The sequence below is a fragment of the Zonotrichia albicollis genome, chromosome 3 (genome assembly GCF_047830755.1).
Source record: "Zonotrichia albicollis isolate bZonAlb1 chromosome 3, bZonAlb1.hap1, whole genome shotgun sequence".
Taxonomy (NCBI): domain Eukaryota; kingdom Metazoa; phylum Chordata; class Aves; order Passeriformes; family Passerellidae; genus Zonotrichia; species Zonotrichia albicollis.
In genome coordinates this window covers 90,075,164-90,093,909 of record NC_133821.1, presented here as the reverse complement: position 1 = coordinate 90,093,909, position 18,746 = coordinate 90,075,164, and the positions used below count along the sequence as shown (strand labels likewise).

Below are 18,746 nucleotides of genomic sequence, written 5' to 3'. Positions count from 1 at the left end.
AAAAAAAAAAAAAAACAAACCAAAAATATCAGCCTAGTGTGGATCTTGGCTTGCAAAAGATGCAGAATTTGGTTGAGTAGGATCTTTTTAGTCCCATTAGAAGTGGAGCAGACTAGTAGTTGATACCAGGTGTATTTTAGGGTCTTTTCAGAGACCAGAGTGATAAATTAAGATGTTACAAAATGGCTGAGATCAGTATCCTGACCACCTGCTGTGGCCATACCCAGGAAAGCTTATCTGTCCATGGCCTGATATGTTAAAACCTTACGGATTAGGCACTTTTTTGCATTTGCTAAAATGAAGTTCATGAAGATCCTTCCACCTGAGAGAGCAATTTTAAGGGGACATCAGGAGCAGATTTTCTCCCTCATCCCCTTCTCCTCATGTGAACATGAAAGTCCATCTTCAGCATCAGTGTTGAGAGAAGACAGGTTTCCTGTTTTTGCAATGGAGACCTTCACCGATGCGGCACCAAGGCGGTGGGACAGGATGTGTCCCACATGTGGTCTCAGGTGCAGGTCAGCTCTTCTCATCCCATGCCTGTTTGGATGCTTCCTGCTTCAAAACTATCACATCTCCTTCCTGTTACTATACCCAGTTAGGGAAGAAAATACACCCATTTGGCCACTACTGGCATCAATTAGATATAAATATAAAATTCAGCATGATTTGATTTTCTATTTGTTTCTTAGCCAGCCTGCTAAGAAAGGCTCAGCTCCAGGCAGCCCTCACCCACAGTGCTCAGAAAAGCACTTTTGGTGTGGGTATTGCTGGGGATGGAGCCCTGTGGTGGAGGTTAATGAGAAAAGTGATGTCTTGAGTGCACATTGCATGATTTGCTTCCAAGATGATTTGCATTGTAGTGTTAAATGCTACACAGAAATGCCAGAAGACAGAAAGGATTTTCATAGGGCTGTTCTTGGTGCCCCTAAAATTACCAGTATCTCTTCTTTCTCCTCTGATATGGAGCACTCCCTTTCTAGGAGACAGACAGTCATATTGTTCTTCTGCATAATTTATAGTGAATGCACTTAAGAGCAAATCAAACTCTTGAGTGTTCAGGATTAATGGAAGTTGCAGCTACTAAATGTGTGGGCTGGGACTGGAGGTGTCCTGCTATGCTGCTGCACCAGCCTCCTCTTGCTTTGGTATTGACAGCTGGGAGAGTCCAGTCAGTGCTCTCTGACAGCTCAGTGAAGGCATGGTGCCCATTTTAGTAGGGATTTTAGAGGAACTAGTCACAACATCTTTTTGTTTGCTGTTTTCTGGAGAGACCTCTCCCATTTTTAATGATGGAAGCTGAAGTGAGAGGTGAGAGAAGGTATTATTACATCCCTGAGCATCATGCATGGCCAGAGAGATGGTCTGTCATATCACTGCTGCTCAAAAGGGCCCATTGTGTTTGGGATCCACCTCACAGGAGCACCATGCTCATCCCTGTGATCATTTGCTCTGGAGTTCACACCATCAAGGCACTGCCTTGGGCAAACGGGGAGCCGCCAGCCTGCGTGTGCCTTGGCATGGGCAGTCCTTGCCCTACAGGGAGGACAGCAGGACAGTGCAGGACAGCTGGGTGTCCACATCCCACCATAAATGTTGCTATAATCCAACACAAGGTGCCTGCCATTGTGTTCTCAAGGCACAAAGGCTGGCCTGATAATAACCTGAACACAAACCTTGCATCATGTTCCTGGTGTGACACTTTGTCCAGGGTCCATGGCTTTCCTGCACAAGATAGTAGTCACTGTAATTGTGGCTCCCTGGTTCTAAAAGTTAATTTTGAAAAATCCCTGTGAGATTGGTACAGTCACATGCACCAACTTGAGTAATATCCTTAGATATTCTGGAGCTCAGGCTGATTCCTACCAGCAGATTTGGTCTTCTGCTCCTTGAATTGCTGCATCCAGCAGAACCAGGTTCCTTCCTTATGAGTGGGATGCTGTTCTCATGTAGTTATTTCACTCTCAGTTTTTAATTCACATCTCTGTAAGGAGAAAAATCCAGGAAAGTTAAACTCTAGGTTTGCTATTAGATTTGAAACTTCAGTGGTTTTTTTCATTCAACAAACAGGAAAATAAAGCTGTGAAGCAATTTGATTGCTATTATTTGCCACTGAAGGGGAAATAAGATACTTTTTTGAGAAAAATTTTGTTTTAGTATTTTTACAAGGAATTTAAATAGTGGCTTTTGTGCTATTTTGAAGTGATGATCAATTTTTTAAAAAAGGTACCTTAGAAACCTTGATTAATAAAATGGGTGCATATATATTAGATGTCATATTTTTGGAACAAAACCAGCCTGTGTATTAGTAGTAAAAATTGTTAGCCATAGCTGTGAATTTAGACGTTGAACATGTTAGTAACAAAGAATCTTTCTCTTTTGGTTGATTTTTTTCCCCGCCAGTATATCTTAATAATTTTAGTTAATGTTGAATTTTTGTTAGAGGTAGCTGGTTGGCATATCTCCAAAGCCACATTTTGTAGCATATTTTTGATGCCTTAAGTTTTAGCTTTCATATTATCCAGATTCTGTACTGCATTAGTGTGTAACTATGAACTTCATATAAAGTGTTAGCAAGTTCTCCTCACAGTTTAGTCAGACAAAACAATCCTTTTCCAGCCAAGAACCAAGGGCACCATTGCAGCTTCAGGCCCAAAAAGTGTAAAAACAGCAAATTGAGGAGAGCAAACTGGGAGGATGGGACTTCATAACCTGAAGCTGTAACTGCACAATTAACCCCAATATGTAAATGGACCAAAACTTTTAAAAGTATAAAAACTCGTGACTTGGAGTCCATCTTGGGTGTAGCCTCAGCTGGGCATTTGTACTGCCCAGGGTGTATCCTTCAAAGGCCTTTTAAATAAGTACCTACTTTATTCCTTTAACACTGTCTAGCCTCTGTTCTAGGTAGCCTCTCAAGGCGTCATTTTCACTAAAGATACACCTGCTAAAGAAAGCTTTTTAGTTAAATAAAAACGTTTCTTTTCACTCTTTGGAAGCAAACCCAGCTCTCTTCCCTGCTCTTTTTCAAAGTAGCTACCCTGAAATGCCCTTGATTCCTCCAAGCCCCCTATCTCAGCACAGTACCTGCGGCTGGGGAATGAAAGGATGTCAGATCTTTTCCTTGTTTTTTTATTTGGGTATCATTAGCGGTGAGGATGGTCTTGCAGACCATGCCTGAGGGCTGGGTATCATCTGTCATTGTCTAGTTAGCCAGTGTCCTTGTCCCCAAACTCTCCATCTTCTCCACAGGAGTGGCTCTGATGCTATGGAATTAGCTCAGGTGCCATTGGCTGGCTCTTCTTACTGCCAGAGTTTGACTAATTATTCTAAAATTTAATCTGGATTCCTTTCTCTCAGGGCTGTGATTGTTCTGTAGAGAATTTTTCTGTGATTTACCTTCATCAATTAAATAAATGCATCATAGGAAGCTTCTAAAATCTAATGACAAAACAGCCCAACTGTGCTACTTCTGTGGTTTTAATTATATTATCAACACAGTGCCTTGTGCTAATCTTTGTCACTTTTCTTCTCTTTTTCTAAAAGTGTTCTCTCTGATTTCCCAGTTCCCATCAGGATCCTTCCCCTATCCTGCAGGCCAGCACTCAATGAGTTTTATTAAAAATTATGTATTACAATACTATATTCAGTGAACATGACGTGGGTTTTTCCTCATGCAACCCAACCTTCTCAGAAAAAACCTTGTGCACTAAGACATTGTGCAGACATGTTTTCCTTGATCTGCAATATTGTGTAAACAAACTGTAATTTTTTTAAGCCTTGCCAGCTTTGCACAGCATCTGAAAAAAATAGGACTGGCTGCTTCTCCCTTGGTTTTGTTTAAAAAGAAAGGACAAAGGGAGGAGATGAGGAAAATCCACTCATGATTTTCTTTTCCTGTCTGCAATCACAGGCTGCATTACTGCCCAAACTGTTCCCACCCAAATTAACCCAATTTCCTAATTTACTTGAAATATTTCTGTGCTTTTCTTACTGCATTGGGAATATTTGCCCTTTACAGTAATAAGCTGTCCTCCCTGAGATGGAGAACATCGTGGAGAGCTCCCCAAAGAATTGCCATGTTTCTGGTCCCAACATGGGTCTTGTTTATTACTCACTAGCAACAACTCATGGATGTTTGGGGGTAGTTTGTGATCCATGGCAAACTGTCCTCTGCTGGTGGGGGTCAGTGCTGGTGGGCACAGTGGGCAGCAATGGGTGCAGCAGGTGTCAGCATCCCCACGCTCTTTGCAGTGACTCCAGCACCTGGGAAGATCCTGCCACGGGGATCTGCAAGTGCCTCTTCCCCACACACTTGTGATCCGAATGTAAAATGGTTCTCAGGTTAATGTACTGATGCTCCATGTCAGTGACTAACTGATTTTTCCCTGTAAATCAGGAATATAATCCTGAATAAAGTGACTTCAATAGATGGGAGCAAATTTATTCTGTTTCAGCCTTTGCAGCTGACTCTGTGAAATGACTATGCCAGCCTTTGTCTCACATAGCTGTTTGCAGGGTTGGAGAATTTGTAATTATATTGTTCTTTGGCAAAGTGAGGGGTAGGTGGTTATTTTTGTAATAGATTTTCATCCCAGACATGGAATCAGGTTTTCAAGACCATATAGTTCCTGGGTATGTGTTTATGGGTAAACTTACACAGTGAGGTGGCTCGAGGTCTCTTTACCAATCCACTCTACCTTTCGAAGGACATTCAATGAGTGTATGTGAATTGTTACTGAGTTTTCTGAAACCGAAATGTAGGTGGTACACTGAGTGGTCCTTCCCCTTCACCCACTGTTTTTAATAAACTTCTGAAAAGGATTGAACTTGAAAGTAAGTTGCAAATAAGCAATGTTTCTTATATAAATAAAAGCAGAATTAGTCACTGAAAGTGAAAAATTTAAAAAGACCATTTATTTATTTAGGCTGGCCTTTTCTTCACTTGTCAGGTTTCATTTTTCTTTCTGTTTCCCCGAAGGCAGCAACAGAAGCAGCTTCAGCCCCTCTTGACAGGAGCCTTTTGCATCTCAAACCCTGCAGGCTTTGAATTTTTTGCAGCATTATTGATTAAGGTGTTTCTTTTATCTCACTGCTAAATTATTAGCTTTTCAAGAGGTGAAGATACTCATTTTTGCAATTCAGACTTTATCCAAAGGTGTTACTTTTGGGCTGGTGTCTGCAGCCTGGGAAAATGCGACAGGTGCAGCAGTGGCTGCTATGTGGGTGTCAGCTTTTGCCGCAGGGCAGGAAAGAAGTTCACACGAGTTTACCAGGCAGGACCAGATATCTATAGCAACGTGTTTGTATATCCTGTGCCTTGTCTGTTGCAACGCTCGTTGCTTAGGATACTGACATTAAAACATGTAACAAAATCTGCTCTTCGCTCTGGAGTTCATTATCTGTCCCAGCCCATGTAACTGCGCATTTCCCCCCATCCCCAGCTCAGATCAGAACCCCTGAGCAGCCCTCGGCAAAGCACGGTCCAGAGGATGTTGTTATAATCCTGTTTTGCAGCCTGTTGCTGCATGATCATTTTTTACCTACCATCACTAGCTGGGGTGTGTGGGAGCCCATCTCCCTCTTAGAGCTTGGCCCGCGGGAGCTGGAGGCTTCCTGAGCATCTCTGTGTGTGGCTGAGCTGGTGAGAGCTGCTGCTGCCCGTGCAGGAAATGTTCTCTCGAGGGCGTGCTCCTGAACTGTGCCAGCACACATCTTCAGTGCCTCAGCCTTGCCTTTGGACTACCTGTGCGGAGTTTTTTGTGGTGTGTTGTTTGGTTGATTTGTTTTGTTGTTTGTTTGTGGAGCTTTTGTTTGGGGTTTTGTTTGTTTATTTGTTTGGGAGTTTTTTGTTGTTGGTTTTTTGTTTTGTTTTTGTTTTTTTAATACAAGGATCAAACTTTTAAAGATAGAGCCTCAGTGACAAGTCTGATGCTTTAGGTATTTTAATAAAAAAGTATTCCACCTCTGTTTAAATGGTTCTTGCATTTCAGACCAACCCAGAGCAATGTTTGCTGCCTGGCTTATGCTGTTCATTTTCTTTGGGCTCCTGCAGTCATGGAGCAGCTTCATGACTGTAACAGATTTGACACACTTATTCTGCTTTATAAGTGAGCACCGCAAGAGAAATGGTGCTACACTTCCCCCCTGCAAAGCAGATAGCTCACATAATATGAAGAGTATTTGTTCTGTTTCTCTGTGCACTGCCTTTCTCAGCTGGAAAGCACCTCTGTCCTATAGACAGGCATTTCATCAATTTTCCTCTTTTTATTAGCACTAAATTAGCATCCAGGGGGGTTTGCACAAGGAAATACTTCTCTAAGGAGTTATTCCTCCTTTTGCAGCTGTAACTGATTCACTGAGAGGATCCCATGATGAGCTCATTTCAAGGCAGTTTTGCTTTCACAAGCTTTGCAGTAAAAAGCTGGTTTGGTCTCTGACTTTCTGGCTTACATGGTCAAAACACACTTCTACCGGCTGTGACTGGTGGTTGACAGAGAGCTCTTGTGAAAGTGGGATGCACTGAGCTTTGTGACAAGTATTTCAAGTAATTTAGTGTGGGGAAGCTGACAGCCGGTCCATCTGTTGGTAAAAACACAGAATTGCTACTTTAGCTGTTTCAGACTTTGCTACAGTGCTGTACAACCCTATCTTGTGGTTTAACCCCAGCCCGCAGTGGGACGAGGATGAGAATTGGGGGGGAAAGGTAAATCTGTTGGTTGAGATAAAAACAGTTTAATAACTGAAATAAAAGGAAATATTATTATAATAATGATGATAACAATTGTAGTGAAAAGGGAGATAATAAAAAGAGAGAGAGAGGTAACATCCAAGAGAAACAAGGGATGCACAGTACAATTGCTCATCAGCTGCTGCCCAGTGCATCCCTGAGCAGTGATCAGCCCCCTGCCCTGACAAATCCCCCCAAGTTATATTCTGACCATGACAGCATGGAGTGATATCCCCTTGTTCAGTTCAGGGCACCTGTCCTGGCTGTGCTCCCTCCAAATTTCCTGTGCACCTTCTCACTGGCAGAACACAGGAAACTGCAAAAGTCTTTGATTTGGGGTGAGCACAGCTCAGCAACAACTGAAACTTCAGTGTACTATCAACATTATTTTCATTTTCAAATCCAAAACACAGCCCTGTGCCAGCTGCTAGGAAGAAAATGAACAGTGCCCCAGCTGAAACCAGGACACCAGTGTGTGTCTTGGCCTCAGTAAAAGACCTTTTTGCTCATTATTAGGCTTTTGCTATGAGATTATTACTGATTTTTTGTAAGCCTAGAAGGACAGAGGTTACATTCAGGTGGGAGTTCTCTGGCAGCTTGGTTTTGGGCCCGGCTAGAATTAATTAGAATTAGAACAGGTACCACATAATTTTAACAAAAATTTTGGTATGAAACTGGAACAAAAGTGCATCTGCATTTCCCCCTGTTTAAGCCTTGCATGGCCCGGGGTCTCTTTCACGCGCAGTGATTGACTTGCTAAGGCCTCAGCTCTGCATTTAGACAACCAAGATGCTCCTTGTCTGATCACCTCAAGGGCATTCCTTGGATTGTTTTTCTTACTGCTGTGATAGTGCCAGATGCTCTGAGGGCTTTTGCTCATCAAGGAAAGCAGGGACAGACCTTGCTGCAGTGTATGTGATATCTGTTCCCTGGATTTCACCCTGGTGTGATGGGAATTGAGGGAAAGGCAAGCCATGATGGAGTTAGGTCTCTGTTAACTGCCCAGGGCAATATTGGGTGCAAGGATGTCTCTTCTGCTTTGCTTTCTACACCCACTGCAACAATTCAGCTGGTAAAGGCTCGTTAAAAAAGCAACAAAACACAGCCCTAATCGCAGGACTGACCAGAGCATCCCAGCCCTGCTCCCTGTGATTTCCATTAGCAGCCATCCTCTGAGTGGTCTTGTGGCTAAATCAGCTGCTGAGCCTCTGGAAAGTGATTTGATGAAAGCATTTTATAGCAATCGAATGAAATGTCAGTTGGATGCCAGCAGCAGGGGTTGCTGTCATGATTAATGAGATATTTAGGCATTTCATTTTGAAGGAGCTACCTGCAACACAATTTAAATCAAAGCTGTTTTTTTTAGATGGGCTTTAATAAATTAATGTTAATGTTGGTTATTTAATTATTCACATGAAATTGGTTACAACTGCAGGATTGCATTTGGGCTGAACACGTTATGAAGCCTTTCAGAAAGCTCATATGCAAAAAAAGGTTGTGTTCAGAGCATTGCACATCTTCTGATATCAAGTGATGTGAAAGAGGAGGAAGGGTTGAAAGGGCCTGTAATCTTTTGAATGCAAAGATTGCTTGAATATAAAGCTTTTGAAGCTGATATTTAATGAGCATCTCTTCAAATAACAAGATGTATCTACCACTAGGAGAAATAGTCTAGAATGATTACCCTACCTCTCTGTTGTTTAGGAGTGTCTATTTTTCAAGGGAACAGGAATGATAAAGATACTACAGCAATAGGGAGAAATTATATTAAACCTTTTCAAACCTCTTTTAGCTACCAGTTGAAAGTTTTGCAGTCCTTAACCCTGAGAGTCAATAAAGCTGAGGCAATTTCTGCTTATGTGTTAAGTGGGCTCTGCTGTTCCTCCTGCCCCTCTCCCAGGGAATTCTGAGGCACTTCTTGGTGAGGCAGGGAGTGCTTTTCCAGACACTACTTGTTACAAAGTATCTGGGAATCATGAAGTGGAGGGGCTCACTGAAGTGGAAACTGCAGACACCTCCTCACTCTAGGAGAGGAACATACTATTAAAATTTCTGCTCTTTAAAAAAATGGATCACATCTGATCTATTATTTGCTCCAAGCTGCTCTTTTCTGCAATTTGACTTCAGCAGACTGGAATATTGTGTTTTCTGCCCTCGGCACTCCAAGGATGACTATCTGGGGCAGAGAAGATTGGAAGATGGAAAGGCAGTGGCAGTAGCTGAGAGTTAGTGGTTTAACTGGAGGGCAGCCTGATGCTCTCCTAGGGTGATGCTGGCAGGGACCAGGAGCTGTAACATCCCTTCATTCTGGGAGCAAGCAGAGGCATGTCAGGTATGTGGAGAAAACTCTGCAATATAATGGACAAAAATAAAGCTTTGGAGTTGAAGTATTGGCAGCTTTTCTGGAAAACAGAAGTGCTAATGATAACACAGTTGTCCGTTAATGCACGGAACTAACGAGCAGCTGTTTGTTTCTGAGCATTAAGCCACAGAGCAGGATGTGGATTTTTTACATTGCTGAGGCAGTGCACAGACTAAATGGAATACAAATAAAATAAGCTTACATTCTGCTGTAGAGCAGCTTATTTTTTGCTGACCTTTAGCATTTTAAATTTTTTTGGGTTCTTATGCATGCTTGGAATTTTTACTCTCTGGGAAGTGCTTAGCCCCTGTTTTTCCTGGTTGCTGCATGCTTTGCAGCTCAGCTCTTGCAGTTTCCAGGTAGTCTGCAGTGTTGGCCTATTACTAACCTGTCTTCTGCATTGGCTCTGAGGAAACCCAACAGGCACAACAGTCTGTGCAGAGAAACATCATTTATGCAAACCAGTCACAGGGGTTTGTGCACACTTGTGAATAAACTTCTGGAATATGAGGAAGGACATGCAACTCAACCTCTAGCTCGGCAGCACAGTTTGATATTGCTAGGTAGCCATGAAAGAATGCAAGGAATAAAAGTAAGAAATTATCAAGGTTTTGTTTATTTGCTGTTGTTGCCTAAGTGCAGATTGACCATCTTTCATTTTGCTGAAATAGCTCTCCTATTGCCAGGCAGTCTCACCTTATGTGGCACAACACGGACATTGTCAAGAGAGAGGACAGACCCAGCCCTCTCCTGATATCCTGATGAAATCCTGGATTTAAATGTGTTTTGGCCCTGGTGAAGGAATATTGAACCTACTGAATAAGCTTCTCTAAAAGTATAAACCCAAGTAAACATGAAAAGAATTGCTTTGCCAAACATTTTGCTTTAAAAAGCCTTATTCTCTGGTTCTCCGGGAGGGCTGGAAAGGATGAAATCCCTTGTGCTGGTGCTGCTGTAGCAGTGATCCATCTGCTCATGCTGCCTTCATGGCTGAGAAAAAGAGGGAGAAGCCTTTTGAGGTGCTGCTGTTGAGCATGGGCTGTGCTGAGCTTACCCTTGCTGCACCCTCCTGTGACCCTCAGGTGCCACAAGGAGCACCAACCAAGCCCCACCATACAGGACCAAGCTCCCACTGCTGTGGGGCAAGGGATGCAGGGAGGGAGGAAAAGCTGGATAAGCCAAAGGGTTTCAAAGAGCATCTGGACAATGCAAACATGACAGGCACGGAGCCACCTGCCCTTCTTGCTTCTTGTTCAGCTGCATTTACTTTCACTTTTGAATAGATGGATTTGTATTTCATCACTGCTGCTGTCCCTGCCCGCTCCCACTCAGTCATGGCAGCAGATCAGCCTGTGTAGGAATCCAGAGCTGGGCATTGCAAGCCGTGTGATGGAGGAGTGGGACTGCAGCACAGAACTAAAATACTGAGCTTTATTATTTGCCACATAATAAGGATTAATAAGAAGAACGAATATTTCCGAAATACTTCCTCCTGAGCTACCTTCCCCTCCACAGCATATTAGTCACTGAGAGAGCCTAGAGGAGAGGAAAGGAAGCCAAATTAAATGAGGTCTTTTCCTGGTGATTTATAGCATCCTTTTTCTCCTCTTTCCCCCTTGCCCCAGGGGGACCCTCTGTTTCTAGCAGGGTTCTACCTCTCCCCAGCCCCCTCTGCCTAGTGTGGCTGTAGCTCAGGCAGATTTTCTCTTGCTTTGCAGCTGCTGAACCCAGACCCAGAAGAGGATGGGGAAGCAGAACAGCAAGCTGCGCCCCGAGGTGCTCCAGGACCTGCGTGAGAACACTGAGTTCACAGACCACGAGCTGCAGGAGTGGTACAAGGGCTTCCTAAAAGATTGCCCCACGGGCCATTTGACTGTAGAAGAGTTTAAAAAAATATATGCAAATTTTTTTCCCTACGGCGACGCGTCGAAGTTTGCGGAGCACGTCTTCCGCACCTTTGACACTAACGGCGACGGGACGATTGACTTCAGGGAATTCATCATTGCCCTGAGCGTCACCTCCCGGGGCAAGCTGGAGCAGAAGCTGAAGTGGGCGTTCAGTATGTACGACCTGGATGGCAACGGGTACATCAGCCGTGGGGAAATGCTAGAAATAGTGCAGGTGAGCATATCTCTGTTGGACATCTTCTTTGTGGTGATGTAACCTCTTCACCATGAGACAGCTGGAGCTGGAGATGACGGATGGGCTGAGCTGGGTCACTCCTGCCCCAGGGAGGCTCCTGAGCCCATGGTTTTGTAGGACCCATGATGGGACCTACAAGATGCAGATGAGGAAAGGCCTGAGATATGAACAGGGCACTTGTGAGCTGGCCTGCGGCCAAAATTCTGCAGCTCTCTTGGGGTTCACAGGATCAAAAACCCTAAATGCAAATTCTGTTGACCTGATTAATCTCAGAGTTAATGCTTTGAATCTTCAAATGTGGAATGTGAACTCTGGATGAAAGGCTGTAGCATGCCTTTGTGTCCCAAAGGCAGAGGACCTGTATACCACAGGCTGTAGTGGGGGCAGGCAGCACAGTCCCCTGTGGCCCTACCCCACATGCTGGCAGGGGTTTGGCCTCGGCACTGGCTGCTTGTCACCCGCTGTGCAGCTGAGATGTGTGTCCTGTGCAGTGCAAGGGAGTCATGCATCAGCCACTGCCCTGACACTGGTCCTCATGGCTGGGGTGGGATAATTTAGGTGGAAGTCTAGGACTGCAGACACTCTAAAGAGGTCTTCTCATTATTCGTGTTCTTGTAAGTCAGAAGAAGCATTTCCTTACCCATCCCCAAAGGCAAACTACGCCTATTGCTGTGTATTCATATTCGCCATAATCCATGTAGCACCCCACATGCACACATACAACTGGGTGGAGGGTGAGAGGCAGGAAAGAGGCACTGGCTTAGCCCTGCTGCACCATTGTCTCCTCTATTTCAGCTCAGTCCTGCACATACATTAATCTAGACTCTGGCTTTCAGCTAAACTGACCCAGCTCTTCTTTTGAAGCACAAATGAATACAGGAAAGAAAAAAAAGAAAAAGCTGCAGTCAGAAATTCCCATTCATTTTGGTTTATAAAGTCCTGCAGCTGCCTGCCAGGGTCAGCTGTCTTTTTTTGTTGCTACAGGCTTAAATTCTTTTCCTCTGTCCCATGCTTTTTCATTTGGGTTATGTTTTTCTTATATCTCTTTTTTTAAACTTTTTTTTAATACTCAGGCAATTTACAAAATGGTTTCATCAGTAATGAAAATGCCAGAGGATGAATCCACTCCCGAGAAGCGAACAGACAAGATCTTCAGACAGATGGACACAAACAATGACGGTAGGATTGCCACTGGCACCCCTTCCTAAGCTCTGGAAATAGAGGTTTTCTAGCCCAGCCGTGGTAGATGGCAGAATTTTGGGAGAGGGAAGAAAGGATAGGAATGTCCCCACTGGTGCCTCTGGCCTCTGCCTCAGCTTGTTGAGCATCTCTGGTCATGATAAATAGGATGAATAAGTGAGCAGTGAACAGAGGGTGAATTCTCCTGCTGGGGGGCTGATAGGGGAGCAGTCCTTCCCTGGCATTTCATGGGTTAATTCCCTTCTGCAAAGGCTCCTCTGAAATCCCCATGTCTTTGGGTTGTTTTCTCCGGACATAGCACAAACTTGGCACAAGATTTTGTTCCCACTGCCCTTGATAGGGTTGCACTCCTGGGTTTGTCATCTGTATCATGAGTCCTGAATGTGGCAGGGCACCTGAAAGCAAAAATTCCCCAGATCCATAACACTTATTTTCTGTGTGTGTTTATGGCATGTATGAACACATGGTCACACACCTCTGTTGCACTATGAGCATCAGGGAGTTGTAGCAGCTCCCAAGCCAGGTTGTGGAGCTCCTTGATCAATTATCTGACAGTGCACACATCATAACCCCTCCACCTGTGCTGGCTCATTTCCTTGGGTTTGAAGAATACAAGCAAAAAATGATCAATTTCCTTTTTTCATCAGCCTGATGACATGTTTCCTTTATTCCCTGTTGAGGTGGAGCTTTTGCCTGGGAATTACCCTGTCAGAGGCTGAGGTGGCAGCTGCCCACATCAGTCAGGAACTGTGTCCTATTGATGTGCTCAGTGAGAGCAAAAACTTGATTGTAGCACTGAGATATGGAGACTTGAAAAAATACAATTTTATGTACATAAAGGGTCTGATTTAAGAGGATTTTATGGCTGCATTTTGGTGTCTGCTACTGCAGTCCCCAGGGCAAATTCCTGGCCTTGCTGAAGTCCTCAAGTATTTTACCTTTGACTTAATCAAAACTAGCACTTCATCCCCTGGCTTAACATGTGGAGGGCCCTAAAATAACATGATTAAAATATTTTTGGTCTGCAGAAAGTAGCAATGCGTGCAGATGTGTAACAGAGTAGTGGTCCCAAAATCTGCCATATCCATGCATCCTCCATCTGTTGCACTTTGTTGCTGAAATAAAATCATCCTATTCCCAGTAAAATATCAGCCCTGCAATCCATGCAGTACCAAGGAATAACATCTGCACATGTGTGTCTGGTGGCTGAAAATGTTTCTTTCCCATCTGACTGTTGGGCATTGCAAATAGATTTTGAGTTGGGCTTTGCTTTTAAAGTAATACAGGGCAAAGGGCAAACCAGTAAATATCCTGATAATTAGGAGACCTCTGCTTTTGTTAATAACACTTGGTTTGGGAACATTAGCTTAAAAGCCAGAAATTAGTGTGCCATGGGTTTTTGAGCTTCTGTAATTTCTCTAAGAGGAAGGCTTGCTCATTCATGGAATCATGGAGCTATGTCCCTAAGTGCCACATCTACACATCTTTTAAATGCCCAGGGCAGTCTGTTCCAATGCTTGACAACCCTTTTGGGGAAGAAATTTTTCCTAATATCCCATCTAAACCTTCCTTGGTGCAACTTGAGGCCATTTTGTCTTGCCCTATTGCTTATTACTTGGGAGAGGAGTTCCTCCCTGTTCAACCTGTTTTCAGTGCTGGCCACCAGGGTCATTCCTCTTCCATCTCCACAACAGGCTGGTAGCATCCTGGGGCTGGTGCAAACTGGCACAATGAGCTGGTACCTCTCTCTCTTTGGGTGCATGTGGCCAAAAGTGGCATCAGGCAGCTCCCAAGTGCAAGATGTTTGTGCGTGGGTCCTGTCTCGAGCATAGCAGTTTGGGGTGGGTAAGGATAGCCCTGGGGTGTTGTGTGAGGGTAGGGTAGGTGAGTACACAAGCTAGATGGGAGATTACTAGACATGTCTAATAATCTATACATGTCTAATAATCTAGACATGTCTAGTAATCAATCTGGTGTCTGGGGTGCAGCAGGTTGCTTGTTGCCTCATTTTCATGGGGAAAATTTCTTTGTTCATTGATGTTGCCACATCCTATTTCTGCCATGGTTCTGAATGCTGGAGCAGGGGAGTATTGATGCTAGCTACCTGCCAGGGGGCTGGGTCACCCCACCATGAGGTCTGAAGGATCAGATAGAATATTTCCTCCTTGCTGTACCATGACATTCCATGGGACTGTTGGTGCCAGGGGATGCTGGGGTGGTTGCTCCTTCAGAGATCAATTTTCAGCACCTCAGATTGTTACAAGGTCCATCCAAGTCAATTCCTCTGTCCTAAATTAAAGATTTATAAAACAGAAATGCTCAGGAGCAACACATAGCAGTAGGTGTGCCCCAGGGCTGACTTTGCTTGTAAAAAAAGAAAAAACAAAACCATCCTATTCCTGTATACCCAGCAGGGCACAGCAAGTCATGGAATCATGGAATAATTTGAGTTGGAAGGGGCCTTTGAAGGTCATGTAGCCCAACACCCCTGCAATGAGCAGGGACATCTTGAACTAGATCAGGTTGCTCAAACCCCTATCCAACCTTGTAGATGCCAGAGAAGCCATGACTGCTCAGCCCCACATGTCACAGGATACAAGAGGACAAAGTGGGGATATTTGGAATATTTAGGTTTCAAGTGTTAATAATAAAAGCATCATTTCAAAGCATACATGTGTTCAGGTACCATACCTTGTGTTCATGTGTCATGTTATTCATATAGTCTGGCTCTGAGCAAAAAGCTGCCAAATGTTATTGGAACGGTTGTTTTTAGTTTTGGGACTGTCTTTTTAAACAAAGAAATAGCAATTATTATGCTGGGTTGTTTTGCAGAAGAAAAATGCATTTGGGCTTAAAGGCTTGAGTAGGATTTAGCTGCTGTGCATTGCGCTAAATTCCCCTCGATGCCTTTGCAATAGATTAAATAGATGTTACATTGCCTCGGTGAGGAGGGATTCTCTGCTACAGCAATGGTGACAGGAACAACTGACTCTTAAAAAACAATTTCCATTTTGGTTGTCCTCCCTGTCAGGTAAACTGTCGCTGGAAGAGTTCATCAAAGGTGCCAAGAGCGATCCCTCCATCGTGCGGTTGCTACAGTGCGACCCCAGTAGCGCGAGCCAATTCTGATGAAAGCGGACAGTGTGCTCAGAGCACCTCGGCTTGTGTCCTTCAAGCTTTGCTCGCAAACGGATGCCTTCTCAACCATCCCTCCACACTTCGCGGATAAGACCCCGTTGCCAGATCGTGTGTGTGCGCGTGTGTCCGAGCGAACCAGCCCTCGCTCCCCCACTAACACCAGTGCAGTTCTCCTGCGGCAGCTCCGGTTCTGCTTCCCCGTAACGTTACCATTCACTCTGCACATTTGAAACATTGTTCGAAAGGTTTGTTTACATGCAGCTACGAGAGAGTTCAATGGCTGGCAAGATACCACTTCACTTAGTCCGTGAGAAAGGTGATGTTCCCGTAGTTTCCGAGAAGATGCTAGGTAGGACTTTTACCCAAAATAGCAGATGGTAGATAATTTATTTTGCTTCAGAAATTACTATGTTGGGGGGGAAAAAAAGAAAAAAAAAAGTGGACTGAATGGAGTGGAAAGTTTAAAAAAAAGAAAAAGGAAAAAAAAAAAGCAGCTTTCCTGGGCATGGTTCCAGTTTTCTTTTTGAGGAAAATTGCTTGCACTTATCTAATGGTCTTTACTTTCTTTTAATATATATATAAATTATATATATATGGTGAAGTAAAATTTTAAATATTTAGGTCATCTATTTAAGGCATAAAATAGAATTCAAGCTTTGTTTCTTCTAGTTGTCTGTGATTTATTCAGATCTTGGAGATTGTTTTTTTGTGATATTTATGCATTAGCAAATTGCTGTTCCAAAAGAAATGCATGACTAGCAGTTTGTGGATATTTCACTCTGTTTAATTCCTGAATGCAAATATTTGTTCATTTTTACTGTCAGTCATTCCGGTATTACTGTATTAACAAAAGACCTGAAAGGAGTTCATCCTCATTTTGTATTTCTCAGTGGAGTCCTACTTTCTGGTGGTTGCTGCGTTAAATGGCTTTTGAGTGCCCTGAGGTGACGTGACTGGCACTGCTGTTCTCAACTTGGCTACAACCTCCTCCCTTTTGCTGTCGATATGTTAATAGTCTTGTGCATTCCAGTGTTATTTAATATCTGCCTAATGCCAAGAAATATTAATTGAAATAAAAGACTACTTTTCTTGTCACTGCCTGTCTTGATCTAAGCCATGAACCAAGTTCCTAGTGTTAGGTATTTGGGGAAGGGCAAGGATGGCTCCCTGCACACCTCTCAGTCTTGTCTGAGACACATTGCCTTTAAATGCATTGGGGTTTTGGGAGCTGGCTGTTGTGGCTGGGTTAACACAGTGGTCTTAGTGCCTGTGGGATCCAGCTCCAACCCAGCTGAATCCAGGGTAAAGATTGCAGAAAGGTGACAACTCAGTTCCTGCTGGATGCAGAGCAACTCAAGGCAACGAAGGAAAAGCTGCTGGCCCTGCTGGCTGGGCTACCGTGGCCACAGCTTTTTAAAATAAAGTTCCTGTCAGGTACCAGGTACCTGCTGGATTAACATTTGACATTGGTAGCATGGGAAGCAATTTTCTCCACATTCATCAGGTCTGCCAGTAGCTGCATAAGCCTGCCCTCTCTGCAAAATAAAGTATCAAAAAGTTATTTGGCCTGAAGTTAATGTTGAGCATGTAAGGAAGGGATTTTTGCTGTGTAGAATGTTCTAGTACTGGTGAACTAGAATGTTCTAGTACGTGATAATACTTTATTAAAAGAAAGAGAGAGAAATGTTTGCAATATCCAAGTGGAAATACATATAATCAGACTTGGTCTACAATACAAACTTGTGTCAGTCCTGCCAGCAAGAGAGTGTGTTCACTTTTTCCCCTGGAAATTCAAATTTGATCAATTAAACCAACAGTCCTTTCAACCACAACACCCTGCTGATGAGGCAGCCCTGAAAGGGATGCTAATCAGAAGCCTGCCTGCTTTCCCAGGGCGAGCCCAGCAAAAAAGCCCAACTATTGAAAAAAATCTAATTCCACAGTAGCTGATCGTCTGTTTCCAGCCTGCTTGTGTTCATGTTGTCAGTCTGTCTGCCAGGAGATGCTGGGGTGTTAGATGTGCTGCAGATGTTCTTACACTAATGACTCTTCTTGCATGGGTTGGGTCCAAAAGCAGCTGTTTAGATGTGAACTGGCCACTGGGCTTTATAATTTCTGAATTGTTCTGAGAGTGTGAAAAAATGTCATTGACCTTGTTCTGGGATGGTACCTCTGAGGTGGACCACAACATTTGAATCTTGTTTCTGCATTCTTAAAATTAGTCAGGCATAATCAGTCAAGCATTGCATGATATTTTGGGTGCCAAAGATTTTAAAACTGTTTTGCTGCAGCATTCATAAATGCAGCAGCTCTTTTTCATTTGCTTCTTTAAGTGGAAATTTTACTGCCTTTTCCTGGAATCTCACTTCTTCTGGTTTCCTTTGCTGACTGTAGTGAATAGCAAGTTTAAGTAGCTGTTTAATAAAGCCCAAACTCTTCTCATATGGAGAAAAAAAAAATCTCCTTACAGAAGCTTATTTTGATAAATAAGCTTACCTTGTTTTTGCAGAAAGAAACTGAAAGAACCTAAATTTTAGAGGTTAGAAAGTTCCCATTTCTTTGATGTTACAGTTTTTTCTCTGCCAAGGTATCCATGATGGAGTTTCCTGCCCGCCACAGTCTGACAAGCCCCTGCACAGCCCTATGCAGACACTGGGAATGTGTCCTGCTTCATCGGACCCAATTTCTTCTGTCTTTCCCTTTGCCTCTTTAAACTATCCAATCCCAGATTTGGGGGTTTTTCCAGTTATCTCTCACTGTTTTAATGGCTTTTAAGGAGTTTCTTCTTTTCAGGTCAAGATGATTTCATTTCAGACTGGGACTGGCACAAGTGATGTGAGTAAGATACTCCCAGCTTGCCTTCTGGGAAGAGGTGAAGGAAGATGCCCAGGAAAGACGGACATGCATGGCATCCCAGGGAAAATGAGAGATGCTCTGAAGCCCAACCAGGCTGAGCTTTTCAAAGGTGACTTCTGGTATGGGGGACCTTTTCATTAAAAGGCCAACTGCGTACTGGAAAGGGTTTTATCTGCTGCTGCCAAGCAGCTCTCTGAAAATCAGACCTGCTTCACAGGCTGAGGTGCATGCACAGTCACTGGGTGACTTTGTTCATCTTGGCTGTGCTTGAGCAGCTCCTTGGAGGATGTCTCTGCTTTCCTGGCTGCTAACAAGGAC

At 43.7% G+C, this 18,746-nt stretch overlaps 1 protein-coding gene across 4 annotated transcripts in view; it reads left to right on the top strand.

Moving 5' to 3' along the window:
• Positions 1 to 16,667, top strand: part of HPCAL1 (hippocalcin like 1) — a 79,900-nt gene extending 63,233 nt beyond the window's left edge. For all 4 annotated transcript variants that reach the window (XM_005487201.2, XM_074538110.1, XM_074538107.1 and 1 more), the window contains 3 exons: positions 10,811 to 11,213; positions 12,308 to 12,413; positions 15,466 to 16,667. In XM_005487201.2, coding sequence (XP_005487258.1) covers positions 10,836 to 11,213; positions 12,308 to 12,413; positions 15,466 to 15,563 — 582 coding nt within the window. In that variant the 5' untranslated portion in view covers positions 10,811 to 10,835 and the 3' untranslated portion in view covers positions 15,564 to 16,667. The remainder of the gene's footprint in view (positions 1 to 10,810; positions 11,214 to 12,307; positions 12,414 to 15,465) is intronic.
• Positions 16,668 to 18,746: the final 2,079 nt, after the last annotated feature.